The sequence below is a fragment of the Pantherophis guttatus genome, chromosome 1, assembly GCF_059756535.1.
Source record: "Pantherophis guttatus breed Tessera chromosome 1, ASM5975653v1, whole genome shotgun sequence".
Lineage (NCBI taxonomy): Eukaryota > Metazoa > Chordata > Lepidosauria > Squamata > Colubridae > Pantherophis > Pantherophis guttatus.
Genome location: NC_142063.1, coordinates 294,346,139 through 294,367,598, shown reverse-complemented (window position 1 = coordinate 294,367,598; position 21,460 = coordinate 294,346,139). Strand labels below are relative to the sequence as shown.

Sequence of the window (21,460 nt, the reverse complement as noted above, 5' to 3'; positions counted from 1 at the left end):
CAAAATTGCTTTGCTGAACTTTTTAGCTTTTGGCCTTAGTAAATATATGCAACACTGTCTGCTATTGTCACAGTTAGCATCCCTTTTTCTGGGTTATCTTGATATAACTCAATTGTGCATGAAGAACACACTACAAAGTACCATATAAGCATAATATATCTTTAAAAATAAAGTTTCACATATTAAAACAATATATATTATTGAAGAAATTAGGAAAACTTTATATCACTATAAAGCAATCAAATGCATGTCTAGGCAGAACAAAATTCCTCTTTGTTCAATATGTAACTGATGTGCTAGAGGAGGGTTGTGTTAGCCTTTTGTTAAATTTAGGGGGCATTACCCAAGCTATCAGTTAAAATGTGAAAGAAATATTCACTCACAGCAAACTTGATTAAACCAAGTTTAGGTGCTACCACAGGATACACCTTTATTCCACAGGATGGTTGAGAAGAGGAAAGGAAAGGAAAAACTGGGCATTTTGAATATGTTATGTCTAAAGATAAATTCTTTTCTAAATATCTTCTGTGTAAAGTCCTCTTTAGGGCAGTTCTGAAACTGATGGCAGTTTCTGCACATACTGTATATTATTTTTAGTCACAACTTCTAGGATCGTGATTGGTCAACTGACTGCCTCTCAGATTGGCTTTTCAATCCCCTAGTCAGGATGATCATGACAACATGGACATATTGCAGCCAAAATTAATAATTTGGTTATAATTTATGTATTGAATGAAAATCAGAATACTTACATCTGTCCTAATTAAATGTTTCATATTATTTTATTAGGTTCATGTGTATTTAACAAAACTGCTCCATTCCACTGGATAAGTGAAATGATGTGGAAAGAATGTCAGTACATGACTACTCAAATACCAGCATTCAGCCTATTGTGCAGTTCTCTGTCAACATATCCTCAACAGTGGAAAGATTTTCTAGATAGTGAGAATGTGTATGATTTGATTAGTACATGTTATAGACCATTATCACCAAAGCAAGGTAACTGCTAAAATATAATGATTTTTTAAAAAAGATTTTTTTAAAAGAGCCTTGCTGGTACAGTGGTCTAAGCACCCTGTTATTAACACAGCTGCCTGCAATTTACTGCTGGTTCGAATCTCTCCAAGGCTCAAGGTTGACTCAGCCTTCCATCCTTTCTAAGGTAGGTGAAATGAGGACCCAGTTTGTGGGGGCAATAAGCTGACTTTGTATAAATATACAAAAGTATGAAGGCTATTGCTTAACGCATTGTAAGCCACCCTGAGTCTCCGGAAAAGGGCGGCATATAAATCAAATTAAAAAAAAAAAATGATTTTCTTGGGCTTATACAATCTCAAGAAAATGCAATTTTGAAGTATCTGTACATCCCTTACCTCTTCCAAAACCACTTGGAAGAGGATTTGTGCTGATTGTTTTTTCTAACTAGATGTTAGAAATAAATTAATTAAATTGCGTATCTAAATGTAGATGGAAAATGTATAACTGTGCAAAAGTCAGCAAGTTGTATGCTTTGTGCATTTTATGTACTTTATGTAACTGTAATATACATACTAACATGCCTTCCATATGGCACTAACCAAGTCTAGATTGTTGATGTCCTAAGAGTAAACTAATAACGTGTTCTATATGCGGCCCATAGTAATTCCATACAAATGAAACTCAATATTTTATAGTGCATTTTATCAAGATATAAATATTCAAATACTTCTTCTGCAAATAATCTCTATTAGCAGTCTACCATCCTTTCCCCTAACTCTTATATTCAAATTAGCATTTCAACTCCCTCTTTAATGAACCCTGGACATCATGCATATTTTAAATAAATAATTACATTTAAATAATGTTTTTGTTTTTTAAAAAATAAGCATGTCCCTAAATACAACGGTATAAAAAAACAATTTGCAATAAAATAATTCAAAAAGTTAAAATATTTAGATTACTGAAATCAAGGAGGGTGAAGAACTTGAAGTCACTTTAAAACATTAGTCAATGTTAGTCATATTGTCTGATCCTTTGAAGGCGAGAGATCAGTTGAATTGCTACAGGGCAGTATACTTTCCCACATAAAATAAATCACATTCTCCATAGAATTTACCTATTAATGTGAAACAATGATTTGCTGACCAATGAGTAGGAGGAGAATGGTTAAATGTAAAAGTTTATTCAACAATTGTTTGATTTGTCTTGCAGTAACTCATAGTAAAATGAGATAATTACAGAACTTATAAACATGTATAGTAAATATTCCACATTATATGCTTTTTCCTGATATATTTTTGCACATATTGTGGCCTTTTTGTTCCTTATATTATGATTATTTTCTATAAAATACGATTTTGCCCATTTAAAAGTCATGAAAAGAATTTTAGTAAAGGACATCTTGTTTGATCAAGACAATAAGCTTGGGAAATTTAATTACATTACTTTAAACAAAGTTTATAATACTGAAGAAAGTACCAATTTGTTACAATGTTTATACGGTATAATTGTTAAACAGTTCAACATTTCAGTAATTATTTAATAATTACTTTAATCTGTTAGCAGATTCAGAATCACAGCTAGCAAGAGAAAGTGATGAGAAGGAGGAGAGTATATCTGTAATTTTTCCTTGGGAGAAGCTTTCTCCATTTGAAAGACTTATATTGGCAAGTAGTGAAAATATTACTGGTTTAAACTATTTTTTGGCATCTAGAAGAAGCATGCTTCTAGCTGATTTGAAAGATATCTGACAGTTAATGATCTTGGCATACAAAATTCAGAAACTGTATTGTATTGGGAGGGACAAACATTTTTGCTTGAATTAGATTGTCACCTCCTGCTATTTCTGAGGACTGTGAGGGCATGATTTTGACATCTCAAGTGTGGGAAAGGATGAACTTTTCCAATTTTTTGCTAGTTGTTTTCATGTTTGGAAAGAGGGCTAAGGGAGGGGCAAAAATTATGTATTTGTGTTGATCTGCTAAGCAAGACCCAGAACTAAATATCACAACACTTTGTGTAAAACAAGATGTTATCATTGTCAATTTTATTTTTTCTAGATAAAAGTTCTCCGTTCAGAAATGTTAAACCGTGCAGTACAAATATTTGTAACTGAGAAATTAGGAACTAGGTATTTTCAGAATGGAGGAATTAATTTAAAAGGAATGTATGAAGAATCTGATTCTACAACTCCACTAATTCTCATCCATACTCATGGTGAGCATTTTATGGAGTATATGTGTTCCTCTGTGTACAGCACATGTGTATATATGTATTAGTTTGTAAATTATTCTTTATTTACAGTATATAAATGCAAATAATACATTTATCATCGAACTAAGACTACTTATTACTAACAAGATCAGCACATTCTGATTGCTTCCACCCATCTTATCCAATCCAGCAGGAGAGGAATACTGTGGGTACCATTGGCCAATGAATATCTGTTGGTGGGGCCCTGTAGGAGAGTCATCCCTCCATAGTGCCCACCTTTGTATAATGTCATCCCTCCAGAGATTAGGTTAGGTCTCAATTGTATATTAAACAGATCAATATGTGTGTTTGAATTTAGAATTTTCCACCAAATCCACTAAATATCAAATATCCCTTCATTTTTTTCACATTTCCAACATAAACTTGAAGTGCCTTTATAGTTTCTGGACAATTTATCCAGTCTCCATTGTTCCATCTGTATATTACAACCATTATTTTAGCCCACTTCATCATATGTTCTTTCATTTGTTCTTTTGTTGTTATTGTTGTTGTTTTATAATGTTTTATATGTGTAAATTGCACAGAGTTTTATGACTGGGGCAGCAGAGAAATTATGCTAAAGAATTAAATAAATAAATAATAGACAAGTATAGTCAATCTGTTCTGAGTACATTGCAGAGAAGTTATACAACTTGTCCACAAATAGCCTAGATCAGCGATGGCTAACCTTTTTCTCTTTGTGTGCCAAAAGTGCATGTGTGTGTGCGCGTAACAGTCCATGCGCATGCTGGCACTCATAATGCAATGCCCCCTGCATGTGCGCATGGCACCCCTCACGCTCCCCTGCGCATGCTCATGCAACCCCCGTCCCCCCCATGCATGTGCGTGAGGTGTGGGATTCAAAAATTTTAGCAACCTGCACCACAGTGGGGGGGGCATTTTTGCCTTCCCAGGCTCTGGAGGCTTTCCTCAAGCCTCCAGGAGGGCAAAAATGGGCTCCCCGGGCTCCGAAGGCCCTCCAGGGGCCAGAAATGGGCCTGTTTCCAGACTTCCAGAACTTCCGGGAGGCCTGTCTTTCACCTTCCCCAGGTTCTGGAGGTTTTTTCCAAGCCTCCCGGAGGGCAAAAACAGCCTCCTCTGGGCTCCGGAGGTCCTCCGGAGGCCGGAAATGTGACCCCGTGACCCCTACGCACCCGCACATCTCCCACATGCACCCCGCCCCCTGCACATCCCAAAAATCAGCTGGCTGCCAGGAGGTGTGCGCACACATGCACAGTGGAGCTGAGCTGGGCGACGGCTCGTGTGCCCACAGAGAGGGCTCAGCGTGCCAGCTGTGGCACGCATGCCATAAATTCGCCATCATGGGCCTAGATAGTTCTTTCCTAGGTATGCCATTCACATTCCAATTACTGATTAACAATCTCTTTAGCTTTCCTTTGCGAATACCTCCATTAGGTGTTCCTTGGATTCACTTGGTGCCAACTTTTTATATTCATCCAACATTACAGAAAGGACGTAAGTTTTCAAGTCAATGCAGCCAAATAATCAGGCAGTGCTTTTAGCCATATTGCACTGACTGACTGCTCTATTCCTAGATTATTTGAACAACTGTCTTTTTACTGGATTACATTTACCTGTCCCACCAGATCCATTAGAAACTGTATATTCTGGGTCCTGTCTGCTAGAGAATTTAATCTCTTGGGATCCAGAAAACAAGCCTTTTCTACTGTGACTCCCATTTTCTGGAACATCATTTCACCTTAGGTTAGGTTAGGCCCATTCCTGTTAGCCTTCCCAAAGGCCCGAAACATGTTTTTTTCCGATGATTATAAGGATCTCATGGGAGCTTGCAATGTGGTTGTAGAATGTTAGGTAATTGCTATCTCCTGCAATCTTGGTTTATTTATATTTTCATTTTTATTCATGTTTCAATGTTTCAAAATTGTTAAACTGTTTTACATGTTACTGTGCTTGAATGCCACCAGAATCACATTTTGTGAGAGGGATGGCTATATACATTTACTAAATAAATAAATAAAATTCCCTTTAGATATAGCTTGCTACTTAATCTTTTCTATAATACACAGAAAAAAAGGTAGGCTGGTTTCCTAACCTGTAGCTTCAAATGTCACAGTGATCATCTTACATTCACCCCCTCCCCCATTCCTTTTTTAAAAATTTTTTTATTGAAAATTATTAAAAATTACAGAAAAAAGCATAGCAATATGGATAGAATTGCAGAGAGTAATATAATACATATAGAGTTTTAAAGTATCAATTTTTGCCTAGAGATAGTACAAACCTCCATTAAACCAACTCATCAAAAGAAAGAAAAGTTTATCCAGAAGAAAAAGATTCTCAATTGCTATGCAATGCTCCTATAAATATTTACCCATGTTCACCCTAAGGTTAATATTTCCATTCTTCTTAAGATTTCTTTTTTTGCAGCCAAGCATACCACCTGTCCCAGCTCCTATATAACCTCGATTCTTGTCTATCTCGCAAAAGTCCAGTAAGCTTGTCTGCTTCTGCACAGTCCAAGATCTTTGCGGTTAACGTAGCCTCCAATGGTGTATTTTTGGATTTCCATTCTTACGCAAACGAGATCCTGGCTGCAATGATGATGTGAAGAGAGAGATACCAATTAGATTTGTTTAAGTTCTCTGGTTTCATGCCTAGTAAAAACATTTCCGGGTTCAATTCTATCCTACATCCTATGATTTCTAAAATCCATTTTTGAATTCTAGCCCAATATTCTTTTGCTGGGGGACAGGTCCCCGAGCAAAAGCACTTTTTGAAATCATTTAATTGAGCGATTGTTACAGTATTGCAGGGATATCATGTAATGGAAGAAAATGTGGTATGTGTTGACATTCTTTCTTTTATAAAATTATGAAAGTGCAGAAATCCTGTATTTTTCCACAAAGTTTTCTTCTAACATATATTATATGTTTTCTCATTCTGTTACTATATATATGTGTATATAAGTTTATATATATATAATAATAAATGAAATAATAAAAGGTATTCTTTTATATGTTGTATAGGGATAGATATTATGGCAGTTGTCTTGCGCTTTGCCCAAGAAATAAAAAAAAGTACACAAAATGTGCAAATGCTATCTCTGGGACGTGGCCAAGGCAGCAAAGCAGAGGAATTGATATATAAAGCACAAATACTGGGTGAACAGTGGGCATTCCTTCAGAATTGCCATCTTGCAACTTCATTTATGCCAAGATTATGCAAAATTGTTGATTCGTAAGCACTTTTTAAATTTATTTCTATACATGATTTATTCTCTGTTGGTAAGGAACCAGAGTAGGCTTTAGTTCTGTTCAGTTCTTCATTGTTTTGTCTCTGAGCTTGGTTGTTTTCCTGGAGATGTTTCATTATCAGACTAAGTAAAATCATTGTTGTGTGAAAGAGTGGAATATACTGACTGGCCTACTAGTCTTGATGGGAATGTGGCTTCCCAGTTGAAACCGTGATTGAGCCTCTCCTGGCAAGGTTAGGTTTTGTTGTCTTGTTTGGTTAGTGTTCATGGAAACAGTTTGCCACTTATCTGTCTATCCAATGTAATCATAATTACAGTCCTTACATTGTATGTTATAGGTAATTCCACTTCCTGCTGCTATTTTCTATCCTGCTACATCTGTACCCAGCAGAATCTCTGGCAAAATCTCTTTATATCCTTAAATAATAACTTATAAAGAGTTAATTAAATATCTACGCCTAAGGTAGGCAGTATTAACATTAACATTATTTGTCTATAGAGATTCTCAGTCATCTAGGCCATGATTGTCCCAAAGGTGCTTTTCAGAAGGCAACTGGACTTTCTTTGTTTTTTCCTTGAAGATGTTTCACTTCTCATCAAAGAAGCTTCTTCAGTTCTGACTGAATGGTGGGAATGGACAGATTCATATTCTTTTCTTTGCAATCATCTGGTCACTAGCACTCTGAAGCTCAGTTGCTGGGGCCACTTGAGTGTTTATCTGTATCCTCAGGGTCACCTGAATCAGAATGCAAATAGATATTGAACCTTCCTGAAACTTCAGCAGTTCCAAGAAGGTTCCATACACACTTGCATTCTAATTCAGGTGACACTGAGCATACAGATAAACCCCCAAGTGGCATCAAAGACCAACTGTCAGAGTGCTAATGACCAGATGACTGCAAAGTAAAGAATATAAATCCTTCCATTCCCTACCATTCAGTCAGAAGTGAAAAAACGTTTTGGATGAAAAGGGAATTGTCTTCAAGGAAAAAACAATGAGAGTCCAGTTGCCTTTTGAAAAGCATCTATGGGATTAACATTATTTCTTCTAATTTTTATGCATTTTTTTTTTTGGTAAAATAGAATTGATGATTGGGCACTATAATGTTGTATTATGTTTCAAGTAGTAAAATTGTTATAAAATGATTACTTCCATAGCTTTATCCTACCTGAGACAACTATAAATCCAGGATTTAGACTATGGTTAAGTTCAACACCAGATACATCTTTACCCATACCTATCTTGAGAAGAGGGCTAAAGGTAAGATTTCAAACAATCTGAGATATTATTCAGTAGTTTATATAATTACTAATTGAGAGCATTATTTTTTACAAGGGATAAAATATAAGCTAATATGAGTTGAGCAATGGTAAATAAATTAATTTATAATGAAAATGTAGAGACAAATAATGTACATAATCAAACATTGACAGAATCCTGTTGCTTTGGGAGAAAATTGAGTGTTTCTGCTGGCCCAAAATTGCATACACATGGAGGAAAATAATTGATTTTAGCAAACTTGATGTAGAGAGCAAATAAGGTGGTCTTGTCAAACATATGAAGGAATTATTGCCAAGGCTAAGGGGTCTGAAGCATTTTTAAAGTCCAAAAAAGACAACATTCAAAAGCATCTCAGGCAGACACCTCCCTAATTCACTGAACTATAAGAAGAAGGAGGTATAAAATGACTGGATTTTAAAGATTCTGTTCAGGGGTGGGTTCTACTTACCTTTACTACTGGTTTGCAGCGGGGCCGCACGCATGCGCGAGAGAGAAACGAGTGTGCATGTGCACACTTCTGCGCATATGCAGAAGCATTTTGATTACGCCGGGGTCGGTGGGTGGAGCCTCCCACGGGTTTTACTATTGGTTCTATAGTACCGGTGCGAACCGGGGGCAACCCACCACTGATTCTGTTATTATAGACAATGTCAATAAAAGTTGTTTATGTGCTTATTTGTTTTATTGATAAGTTTCCTGCGGAATTTTTATTCATAATCTGTTTGTTTATTTCCTCAAGATAGTAATAGAAACTCCACAAGGATTAAAAGGAACATTACTTCAAACTTTTGGATTTAGTGACACTGCTGTAGTAACAGAAACTATATTTAATAAGACCAACTGTGGGCCATCATGGAAAAGATTGTTGTTTAGCCTATGTTTTTTCAATGCTGTCATTCAGGAAAGAAAGAAATATGGAGTTTTGGGCTGGAACATTCCATATGCTTTTAATTCTTCAGATTTAGAGGCAAGAGAAAATGTTATATAAAATTATATTTGCAAATTAACATGTATTTTGCTGTGTCTATGTCTCTATGGATCTTCTTTCAATTGGCTTTCCTCCTTTTTTACTATATTCAGTTTTTCCCCATATCCATTAATTCACTATAATTTATGTACTTTTCTTTGCCTTATTTAATATACTTTGTGTTTAACTTTGAATTGTGAGGTTGGAAACAGTATTTATTACTATTTTTAGCTTTGTAATTAGGAGAATTATATAGAATTATAAGAAATAGTTGTAGTAATTATTACCAGGCTATCAATAATCCCCACAATGCCTTGGATATGGAAATCACATTCTAGGTATTTTTGATATATAAATTATCTTCTCTGTCAAATATCTAGTCTCCTCCTCCTCCCTAAACATACCTAGGTCCAGTGATGGGCTGCTGCCCTTTCGGGATGGTTCAGGTGAACTGGTTGTTAAGATTCTGCGCAGTTCAGCGAACCAGCAAATCCCACCACTGGCTGGCCCTGCCCTGCCCACCCTGCCCTGTCCCTCCCAGTCACTCCTTGTCACCCAGCATAACTGCTGCTGCTCTCTATCTGGCTTCCTTTCTTACTTCAGCCAAACGTTCTCTGAGGGCTAGCCAGCTTGCCTGCCTTCGCCGGCACAGCTGCATCCCACGCAGCGCTCTCCTCACGGCCCAGCTGAGTCAGCGGCCCTGATCTGCCTGAGTGAGCCTGCGAGCAAGGCCTGAATTCCAGCCTAGCTGCCTCCCATGTGGTCCAACCAGCTTGCCTGCCTTTCGCCATTGCTGCATCCCATGCGGCGCTCTCCCCACAGCCCAGCTGAGCGGCCCTGATCTGCCTGGGTGAGCCTGCGAGCAAGGCCCAAATCCCGGCCTAGCTGCCTCCCACGTGGCACAGCCAGCTTGCCTGCCTTTCACATAGCGGGCACAGCCCAGCTCTTTGCCTCAACTACCTTCCTTCGCTGATCTCTGCTCCTTCTTGCTTGCCTAGACTAGATCACCCAGCTGCCTTCTTCTGCTCCCGCCTGCTCCACTTAAAAGAAAAATACAAAGAAAGAAAAGGTACAAAAAAGTACCCTAAAATAATATTAGTTATTTATCTCAATTCAAGCAAACTCTGGTATTTGGTGGTATTTGGACTTTTTTCCAGTCCAAATACCAGCAAATTTTAATTCAAAGTGCCATTCCTCCAAAATATCTCCAAACGCCATTATTATAAGTTGCTTATGGTATTATGTCTCCAAAATTAAAAATTTTCTTCCCCTTGAATGAACTTATTGTTTAAAATCAATTTTAAAGTTTTAATTTTCAAAATCAAATATTCTAATGTTTACTCACCCCTTAATCCATGTAAAACTTTTTACATCCAAAACCTTGTCTTATTTTTTGCTGTTTGTTTTGAATTCTTAAGCATTATAAATATAAAGCTTCATTTTCTTATGCCAACTAGTATTTCCAGCCTTGTCATTTCATTTAACTTGTTTAAAGCAGTTAATGGCAATTTCCAAAAGTGGTTGGCAAAGGAGTTGCAAAATTAGTGTTTTTTAAAAGTTCTGTTCTAGAATAATAATGGCAATTTCTCTCATTGCCTGATTCTCTCACCTTCTGGACACCACTGCCTGCAGTCTCCTCATGTGGAGCAGCCAGATGGGCAATCTTTCATTCTCTCATTTTCTAGAGAATGTCAGAAGAACCAATTTATTAATTGATGCCTTGTTCTTAGCCATAATTTTCAGCTCTGCTTTTTTGTCTTCAGTCCATTATTTCTTCCCCAGAAGTCTCCTATCATGAAAAAAAAAATCAAGTTACTCTAGCATGATATAAATTCAGTATAAATTCATATTGGCTCTTTTTAATTAATGAATTCTTACCTAATGCTCACAGATATCCTATTAATTATCTGCTCTTCTTTACAGAAGAACAAGTCTAAACATCCAGTCTTATTTTAATACATTTTAATTTTCTTACACATATCACACTTTCATTTCTAATTATTAATTGGCTTGGAAATATTACTACATTTAAAAAATGATTCCTCAGAGCAACCATTAAAGTTGTGTGTAAGAGCCTCATGAATCGAAAGTGTTATTCAGCTAATTATAGAATCTTTGAATTCCAGACTTTAACTCCAGATTATTTTTTTTTAAGTATTTTCTAATGATAACTTTTCTTTTCAGTTTTCTATCAAAATATTGGAAGTGCTCCTTGAGAAGCACGAAAAGATTCCTTGGACAGCATTGTGTTATTTGACTGGAGAAGTAACATACGGAGGCCATGTAACTGATAATTGGGACCGTCGATGCTTGCTTAACATTTTAGATAATTTTTATAATCCTTCTGTATTGCAAGAAGATTTTGTTTATACTGCTGATGAGGTATGAGAACTATTTTCATTATGTTGCTGTTTTAATATCACAAATTTACAACTGAGTGAGCAGAGTAGGTTTACTCGGAAGGAGAGATGGTTTGAGTCATAAAAATAATCTTCAACTATTTGTATTATTTATTTGGTTTGTCCTGCATTTATCTATCATCTATCTTTCTATCTTCCTTCCTTCCTTCTTTCCTTCCTTCCTTCCTTCCTTCCTTCCTTCCTTCCTTCCTATCTATCTATCTATCTATCTATCTATCTATCTATCTATCTATCATCTATTGTCAAGGCAATGTATAATGCATGAAATCCAGCTGGATGGCTTTGAGCCAGTCACTCTTAGTTCAATTTACTTGCTATTATTCCCCCATACACAACCCTATAAGGTGAGTTAAGAGAGTGACTGGCTCAAGTCACCCAGCTGAATTTCATGCCTAAAACAGATCTAGAACATATAGTCTCTTTGTTGCTAGTCCAGCACCTTAGCTACTACAAATTTATCCGTAGAGTATCTATGCAGAAGGGAGAGGACAAATCAAAACTAGACTTTGGAAATCAAAAATAGACATTGGGAAGAAACAATTTCCATACACATGTACAAAAGGTACTGAGTTTGCATTGCAATGGTGTGATGCTGGTTTCATCATCATCCCATACCAGATTTTTCTGCTGAGAACTTATGTTTTTTTTTGTAACTTTGTTCTTTAAATTGTCACACCCACACCCACACAAACAGAGCCAAAATCATGTAAGCTCTCACACAGGGGCTTACACCTGTTTTAACAAACATAAATAATAGTAAATCAATAGGATTTGCATAGTTGAATGAGCATCATCAGGATTGCCAATGTACGGCTTAATTCTATAGTATTCAGGGAAAGTCTGGCAGGTGAGAGAAATTCGTATCTGTGAATGAAAAGACGGCCATTCGTAGAACAAAACTATAGGTGAGCAACACATGCTTTCTAAGCCCATGCTTTATCTTCTCTTACTCTATGACAATTCAGCTTTTCTACCATTCATAATTCGCTCTTTAAAAGAAACTGTCTGCAGGAAGGGTGAAAAAGGCAAGATGGTAGACTCAACCACAAGACTGAAGCCCTGCCCTAAAGGGACATCATACATATCACACACAATTTAAAAAGTAGTGAGGCTTCAATTGCAGAATTGCACCCACCATCTTGACTTCTTTTTCCTCTCCTCTATATATGTATTTGCTAGAAATAATGATACAATACTAGCAACAGTATTATATAAATCTTGGATTTCTGATCCCTGAAGTTTTCACTATGATTTTGGAGATGTCAAGTAGATCTACAGTACATATACTTGACTTACAAAATGTATGATGCATATTTTAGCCATTCTACTAATTTTATTTCAGATCTTCATTTTTTTCTTTTGAATGCTTATACCCATGTTTCATATTTAGGGAAAGATAGCAAAAATGGGGAGGGGGACTTGTGTGGAAAACCACCTTTGGACTAAGCCAATGGGCTAACTAGAAAACCCTGGTTAATGTAGATGAAGAACCTCATAATAGAAACTACTATTTCTTCTAGAATCCTTTATTTTCCAAAATTCAAATCTTCTGAGGACTATGGAATAGCAAATCCATTTTTCAGAAAATACCTGACCATAAATTATGAGTTTATTTGTTAGCTCTGAGCAGATTTGCATTCTTCAATATATCTGATCAATTTTAAATGTTAATTTGAAGTGAAGAAGCAGAAAGATGATTGCATTAATAAAATAATGTAGGCAAAATATATGTTGAGCATATATTGTATTTGAATGGCCAGAGACAATAAAACATTTAACAATAATTTTTTCAGGTCTATCGACCAATATCTGAAGTAGATAGTTTAAAAGACTGCAGAACCTATCTACAATCTCTTCCAGAAGTGGATTCTCCGGAACTTTTTGGAATGCATCGTTGTGCTGAAAGACAATATTTAAAAGTTCAGGCAGAATTATTTATTAATTCAATTGTCAGTACCCAACCAACATATAGCACAGATATTATCAGGTTATTATTTGAAACTTCCTCCTCCTCTTCCTTCCCCTCCTGCTCCTCCTCCTTCAATATAGCATAAGCTGAAACAATTAATAGTTGTTTAAAGCCTAAAGTATCAATATATATCTATGTATGTGTCAAGAGACATAGAGAAACTTTCACTGAACTTTTTGGGGCCTTGATAACTACCTGCTTTTCTCTACTGTACTGTGGGGAATAAATGTTTGTTTTCCAACTGCAAAGAGCAATGGGAAAGTACCACATTAAATAAGCTTGCTGGTAGGAGAGAAAACAATTTATGTTATTGGAGTAAAACAGATAGAATCAGTTACTTCAGCACCTCATGATTGCTGCAGAATTATACAAAAGATGAAAAGCTTCCTTTCTCCCTATGGCTTTTTCTAGAATGGACAAAATAAGTATGGGTATTTTGTAGGTATGATCCCATTAAATGCAAACCTTAAAGATTACTTGCTGGCATTTGTAGATAAGTATATGTGCATGAAAGATAAGGGAGAGAGACAGAATGTCCATATGTTGTCCAATAGTTAAATGTGATTGTTTGCATTTGATTATGTACATCAAAATATCAAAAACTGTATTTTCATTCAATGTAGTTGGGTTGTCTTCATTCAGAATGTTAACATTATCCAGATTGTGGATATGTGTTGTGACATGTATTTACCAAGTAAACAAATCCAGAAAGGCTCTAACACAGCATCTCCTTAACAGTAAAAACAGTGAGGAAAAGGTGATATACAGGTAGTCCTTGACTTACGATCACAATTGAACCCAAAATTTCTGATGTTAAGTGAGACATTTGTTAAGTGAGTTTTGCTTCATTTTACAACCCCCATTGCCACAGTTGTTAAGTGAATCGCTGCAGTTGATAAATTAGTAATCTGGTTGTTAAGTGAATCTGGCTTCCCCAATGACTGTGTCAGAAAGACACAAAAGGTAAGCAAATGACCTTGGGACACAGCAACAGTCATAAATGTGAACCAGTTGTCAAGCATCTTCATGGGGATGCTGCAAATGTCATAAGTGTGAAAAATGTCAAGTAACATTTTTCAATGCCATTGTAACTTTGAATGATCACTAAACAAACTATTGCAAGTTCAAGACTACCTGTATAAATAGTGGGATATTAACTTTGTTACTTTCCATAGATAATTTTAAGCCTATTTTTGATCTCCCTATTATCTTAGTGATAGAATGGGCCAGGATGAAATAGTACTGGAAATAATATCTGATATTCTAATAAGGCTACCAATGACTGTAGAGAATATGGAAGGGGCATCTACCAATGAATATGTGTCTACAGAAATTGTAACCCTGAGAAGTTTCATGTCTGGACCAATTTGGGCTGCACTTGCAAAAGCTACAGAAGGTCAGAACTTCATTTCATAGAATTTTCATATCATGTCATCATTTGTTTATATATAGAGAAAATGCTATATGTGCATATACACTTGTATTATATAATATATATAGTAGTTATACATTTGTATGCAAAGAACGAGAAACACACTTTGTGTTCATGCATGCATGTTATATATAATTACTAGCCTAAATCAATCCATTAGAAGAATAAATGCTTCTTTGTTGAAGGTTCTAGATCTCAAACTCCTTTGCAGACCAGCCACAATGCAGGTTGTTAGATGTATACCCACACTAGGCAGCATGTAGTTCACAGCCTTCAGTAAAGATTCACAACTTTCAATAAAGAGACCTTCATTCTACAGTAGCTTGTTTGAGGCAGTTAATGGTAAATATACAAATATGTCTATGTGTGTGTGTTTGCACATTTGTGTCCTATTAACAATTATTGAAAGAATGAGGAATAAAATAACAAATAGTATCAATAAATAGTAATTAAAATATAAAATTTGGGAAGCACTATGCATACAGTGGGGAATTTATAATTCTTTGTATATTGCTGATCTACAACGTCCAGCATCTTTCACCTTTTCCTAAATTGATTGATCTGGATACCCTGATTTAACTTCAGTTATACCTGGATACTCTGATTTTTCCATATTTATGCACCTTCCCACCCTGGGAGCAGCCACCCCAGGCCAGCCATGCACTGTGTTGCAGCAACCATATATCCACCTGCCAGCCTGTTTGCGAGCCACTGAGGATGGCCACAACTTCTGGATGGCTTCTCTATTGACTCTGCTTTTGGAAGCTAGCAGGAAGTCACAAAGAGGTCCTCAACTACCCACAATCTTCACTTAACAACAGCAAAAGAGACTGAAGAGGTTCCATTGCTAAATGATATCATCACATGATGTCATACTTTATAACTGCATTGCTTACTCACTAAATTTCAGCCCCAATTATTGTCATTAACCAAGATTACCTCTAATATTCCATATTTCAACCCTTTGCTCTACTTAACAGGAAGGTCTGTTATGATGTAAAGGTTTAAAGGCATGAAAATTATTTCTCCTAACTGATAAAAAGAAGAGCAGTTACTAAAACAATGACCAAATATAGATTATCCTGCATCCCAGAACAAGCAAGTATATTGAAAAGGCAGGAGAAAATGAGTAATTTTGCTACCATATTGCCTGCCTCTTATACAGATTATTCTTATTTGAAAGTAGCATACTTGCTGGAATTCCTACCTTGTAACCTTAGCTTTGTTAACCAGTTCTCTCTCTCTCTTTCTTTCACCATAGATTTTTATTCTATTACCAATTCACCTTTGCTACCTGTCTTGCGCCAGGAGATTGACCATTGTAATAATTTACTATACTTAATAATTCGGTCATTACAAGAGCTTCAGCAAGGAATCAAAGGAAAAATTATATTCACTAAAAGATTAGAAGAACTTTATAATTCAATATTGAAAGGAAGAGTAGCTGATCTATGGGAGGTATGTGAACAATCTCTTATTTTACTTTTGCTAAATAATAATAATAATAATAATAATAATAATAATAATAATAATAATAGATACTCTGCAGGAATAATTGACTGGACCCAGATGGAGTTAGACAATTTGGACAGAAAAACAAGGAAGCTTATGACAATGAATCATGCCTTGCACCCTAAAAGTGATGTTGACCGATTATATTTACCAAGAGCAGAGGGTGGTCGAGGACTCCTACAAGTAAAGCAGACTGTGGAAGAAGAAAAACGCAGCTTGAATGACTACATTCAGAAAAGTGAAGAACCAGTGATTAAGGAAGTAAATAAAGGAGGCCTTTTAAAGACAACTAAAACAAAAGCAGAATATAAGAAAGAAGTAATTGAGCAGCGAGCTGAAAATTGGAAAAGCAAAGCCGTGCATGACCAATACTTGAAAAGTATTGAAGGCAAAGCTGACCAGAAACTAACTTGGAACTGGTTAAGATCAGGAGTACTGAAAAAAGAAACAGAAAGCTTTATTTTGGCAGCTCAAGAACAAGCCCTAGCCACAAACTGCATGAAGGCAAAAATTCAACATGTTACCACCAACAGCAAATGCTGCCTCTGTAATGAGAAAGATGAGACAGTCGACAGTGGGTGCAGCAAAATTTCACAAACTGACTACCTACAACGCCATGACTGTGTTACTAAGATCATTCACTGGAAATTGTGCCAGAAGTTTGGATTTGAGTACAGCAAAAATCACTGGGAACATCAGGTTGAGAAAGTTTTAGAGAATGAGAAACTCAAGATCTCATGGGACTTTAGGATTCAGACTGACAGGCACTTGGTCCACAACACACCTGACATAACAATAGTTGAAAAGAAAAAAGTACGGTTCATTGATATTGCAATACCTGGTGATGCACGGATTGAAGATAAGCAGCAAGAAAAAATCACAAAGTACCGGGACTTGCAAATTGAAGTTGAGCGATTGTGGAAAAAGAAATTGTGTGTTGTCCCGATTGTAATTGGAGCCCTTGGAGCAATACCCAAAGGGCTATCCCGCTATTTAGAAATTCTAAATTTACCGGACTTGAACATTTTGACTTTCCAAAAAACCACCTTACTCAGAACAGTTTACATCCTTCAATGATACCTTAACAGTTCCTAGGTCCTTGGTTAGGACTCGAGCTGCTGAGTTATTAACCAGCCTCAAAGGCTGTGAATCTCACTAAAGATTAACCAATAATAATAATAGTAGTAGTAGTAATAGATTTGATAGATGGACAGAAATGCCAAATGCAATCTAAATATCTGGCTGACTGTGACAAACCATAGTAATTTATCAAATCAAACCAAGGAATTTCAATAAAATCAATAAAACATAAAAATAAAAATAAAATATACCAAGGATGATGAAGCATAGAAGTACAAAAGGAATTACAAAATTACAAATACAAAACATGTTTATGTTTAACTGGGTGTTTATAATAAATGGATTTGAATTTTTGTGTTTCAAATACGTGTGTGTGTGTTAGTCTTATCTTTCTGCTTATGTGAAATGGATTCTATAGAATATTTTTTCTATAACAATAGCTAATAATTAGTTTTAAGAAAATTCTACTCCAAAAATGCACATGAAATTTAGTAAATTATATATAATTCCTGTGGATATATTACTGTGGATCAAAAGAATAATGTATATGCTAAAATATTCATGTACATATTTGAATTCTCATATATTTAATGTAAGAAAGTTATAAACTATTTGGGGAAGATGTGGAATATTTAGTTTACTCTTATTTCAAAATGCATAAGAAGAATTAGATCTGGTTGGAACATGCCACGAGAAAATTCCAAGACTATAACATAGATTGCTGAACTGAAAGACATCATAAAAGAAGATAACAGAAAATCACAAAACAATATCCAATCACCCATCAGTTTAGCCTTACAAAAATCACAAAACCAGAACAAGACAAAACAACAATGATGGCAAATAAACAAACAAACCCAGAGAGGAACCAAAAAGACAAAAGTGGCATCAATTGTCTTCCCCAAAGGCCTTGGAGAATGTTTTTAACATCTTTTAAAATAGCAGTAGGATGGAAATCATTTGAATTTTGGGGAGAACCTCATTCCAGACAATGGGTACTACTACAAAGAAGTTGCTCTTTAGGGGGTTCCAATATGTGGCTTTGTTTAATTGATAGAACCTGAAGCACGCCAATCTTGCCAGATGGATTGTCAGGCAGATACAATTATATAGCTTTATAGCTAGCAACCAGCATCTTAAATTGGATCCAATAGCAAACTGGCAACCATTGCTACTTGCAAAGTTTATTTTCAGTTAGAGCTCATTAGATAGTTATGTTCAGTTGTTTTATCAAGGCTGCCATTTATATATTTTATTTTTGTTGTTGGCTGTATTTTTAATTTGCTGTTAGCCACCTAGAGAAACAATGGTGAGATGGATCCAACGATGTTTGTTTGTTATTGAAGTAGAACAGCTTGCTATTGTTTGTCTATATCATGTTTGCATATTAATGTACTTTTAAAAAACAACAACACAAGTATACTTTATCTTTTATTAATCCTTTTGTAAATCTGTACAGCAAAGTTCTTTTAAGACAAATAAACCTTTAGGATCCTGGATTGATGATCTCATTATACAAGTGAATTTCTTTGCCATGTGGGCTGATGGAATTATCGCCTTTATGCAAGCAAGGTAATAGAAACAACAATATAAACTCAACTTTGGGTATCAGTATCAAAGACATTATAGTTATTTAAAATGAAGACATTTTCCTTCTCCTCAAAATTCATTACCTTGAAGTGGATGGCACAGTCTTATACAGATAGACAAAAAGAATTGCTCTAAGGAAAAGGATGTAATAATTACTATTTGAAAATGAGATATTTCAGCTTCTCCACAATAAAAGTGAGTGTCCAAGGATGCAGAATCTCATTTTCTATTATTTTGAATTCTCACTCCAAGTGAAACAAAAGCACCTTCTCCTCCTAGACTCCCCTTCTAACATTGGGGGCCATTTTCCTTTCCCAGCATATTTACTATACATACTTTGCATTAGCTTCTTAGGTGTCATGGAGTCAGATTCAGCCCTGATGCTCACCATTTGGGGAAAGAGTTTAAAAAACAATCACATAGAATTGGGATTGTAAGGGCTATTTAGATCATCAAGACTAAACCCCACTCAGTGCAGGAAAGGAAAGCATCAGAGGCATCTGCTTGAATACATTCACATCCTATTTTTTTCTTCAATCAATCAATCAGAATAGAGCTGGAAGTTCTATTCTGAATTCTTGTTCTAAGTTCTTTTGAATTCTTGTTCTAAGTTCTTGAATTCTTTCATTCAAGTACCGGTCTCCAAGATTCTTTCTGCAAATATAATTCTTATTTTATAAATTCTTTACCACTGTGTAAAATTGTCTGCTAACATGAAGACAAATGAGATATACTCTAAATTATAGTATTATGTATCTTTTCTGTTGGACTTTTCTGTTTCAGAAAATCAGCATAAAATAGTATTCATTAGCCAAAGTCAGCAACTTTGTTGGGGAGGAGAAAATACTAAAAAAAAAAAAAAAAAGTCTACAGAGCCCACAATTTTTTGTTGCATGCTTTCACATATATTTCTCCTTCTCTTTAGAAAACTCTCAGCTGATTTTCAGTCATGGAGAGGGTTATCCTTGTTTTCGTCAAGCTAGAAGGGCATCTTGCCTTTTAAATGGAAGTTATATTTCAAAAATAATAAAATGCATAGTAACTTCTTTTCTCTTTCAGTTACTTTGTTTCCTGATGTTATTATTGCACTGTTCTCCCTCCTTCTCTTCCTTCCCAGTGTAGCGCATCATTAACACTCTATTTTTTCTACATTTTTTCTTTTTCATTTTCTTTTTTTTCTTTTTTTTGGTGGAATAAAAAGAAACAACGTTTACGAATTTTTATGTAAGAGACGATGCTTTGTGTGTGTGTGTGTGTGTGTATACATAATGAGGGGAAAATGAATTTTATACAGAGACTGGCCTGTTTTACAGATAATTAATTTTAATCATTATATATGTCTTATGCAACTTTTATTATGGGGAAAGTCTCCAGGAATGGTTTCAGCTAGAGTTAAAAGCTCCAGGAAGTTGATGGTTGTTTAACCATTCAGTTGTGTTTGAGTCTTGGTGACTTTATAGGCAAGTGCTCTCCATGCTACCCCTGTCAAGCACAGCTTTTTTCAGTTGTTCATCTTTGTATCGGTTTTGATGTTGTCAAGCCAGCATGTTCTTTGCTTGCCCCTTCTTCTTGTTGCACTAACCATCCCTAGTATCACTGACTTCTCCAATGAATTTGCATGCATGACATCGCCAAAGTAAATCAGATGTAGTCTTGTGATTTTAGCTTCTAGTAATGTGTTTAGTTTTATATGATTCAACACCTGTCTGTTAGTTACTCTGCTGTCCATGGTATAGGCAATAATTTACACCAGCACCGCAGCTCAAAGGTGTCAATTCTTTAATCAGCCATTCTTAGTGTCCAACTCTCCCACCAAGCATCATTATTATTAAGACAATTGCTCTAGTTGGCCAGCTTTTTGTAGTTATATCAATACATCTGCTTTTCCAGATCTTATTCATGTTAACCATTGCAGTCCAGCCTAAGGTTATCCTGCATTTGATTTCAGGAGAACTATTACGATGATAGTAAAATGTTGTATAAAAATTGGCATTTGCAAAATGAATTTTCTACTCATATCTGTTAGAATGTTCTATAAATTGAATGGCATTCTCAGGCATTTGGATCCTGCCTTAATATGATAGAACTTAGATATTATCTTGATTACAGCAGCAGATTTTTACTTTGTCCAAGGCACAATCCACAAGTGACTGCATTCATTAAGAAGCTGGTTGCAAGTTATGCCATTTTAATCATTCCTTTTTCTCTAGTAATCAGCTTACCATTTTGGATGTTAAAATCCATGGATACATATAATATACTATATGTGTATGCTTTTAAATTGATTGTATTAATTTTGCAGTTAATTTTCCAATTGGTTTCCATTTATTTAATAGAACTCAATGAATGTATGCCACATATAATAGGAGAACTGATTCAGAAGATTTTATTGGGGATTTTAATGATAGGCAGATCATCACCTGGATCTTTACCTTCTCCATCTGGGATTTTCTCTCTCTCTCTCTCTCTCTCTCTCTCTCTCTCTCTCTCTCTCTCTCTCTCTCTCTCTCTCTCTCTCTCTCTCTCTCTCTCTCTCTCTCACACACACACACACACACACACACACACACACACACATAACCTATACAATTATATATATCACAGTGAGAGTTGGGATGTATAACTGCAATCTCCTCTGTGGAATGAAAATCATAACAGTTGGGCTGGAGGTTTTCTGATCCTTCTAGTCCACGCTTTGAGATTATGAGCCACTTTGCAATGTAGGAATCAATTGTATTGTAT

The 21,460-nt window shown here is 35.7% G+C and overlaps 1 protein-coding gene across 10 annotated transcripts in view; it reads left to right on the top strand.

Annotated features, from left to right (window-relative positions):
• Window positions 1-21,460, top strand: part of DNAH14 (dynein axonemal heavy chain 14) — a 225,867-nt gene that overhangs the window by 194,903 nt on the left and 9,504 nt on the right. For 3 of the 10 annotated variants that reach the window (XR_015731510.1, XM_087883153.1, XM_060692465.2), the window contains 11 exons: window positions 790-999; window positions 2,542-2,645; window positions 3,039-3,195; window positions 6,240-6,450; window positions 7,625-7,727; window positions 8,488-8,715; window positions 10,900-11,097; window positions 12,929-13,122; window positions 14,319-14,500; window positions 15,798-15,994; window positions 18,588-18,700. Coding sequence is in view for 4 of the 10 variants with exons in the window: in XM_087883153.1 (XP_087739279.1) it covers window positions 790-999; window positions 2,542-2,645; window positions 3,039-3,195; window positions 6,240-6,450; window positions 7,625-7,727; window positions 8,488-8,715; window positions 10,900-11,097; window positions 12,929-13,122; window positions 14,319-14,500; window positions 15,798-15,994; window positions 18,588-18,700 (1,897 nt within the window). In the remaining 6 variants the exon portion in view is untranslated. Of the gene's footprint in view, window positions 1-789; window positions 1,000-2,541; window positions 2,646-3,038; window positions 3,196-6,239; window positions 6,451-7,624; window positions 7,728-8,487; window positions 8,716-10,899; window positions 11,098-12,928; window positions 13,123-14,318; window positions 14,501-15,797; window positions 15,995-16,085; window positions 16,222-18,587; window positions 18,701-21,460 lie in introns of those variants that run through there. The other 7 variants (XR_015731515.1, XR_015731514.1, XR_015731511.1 and 4 more) reach the window with 4 other exon arrangements.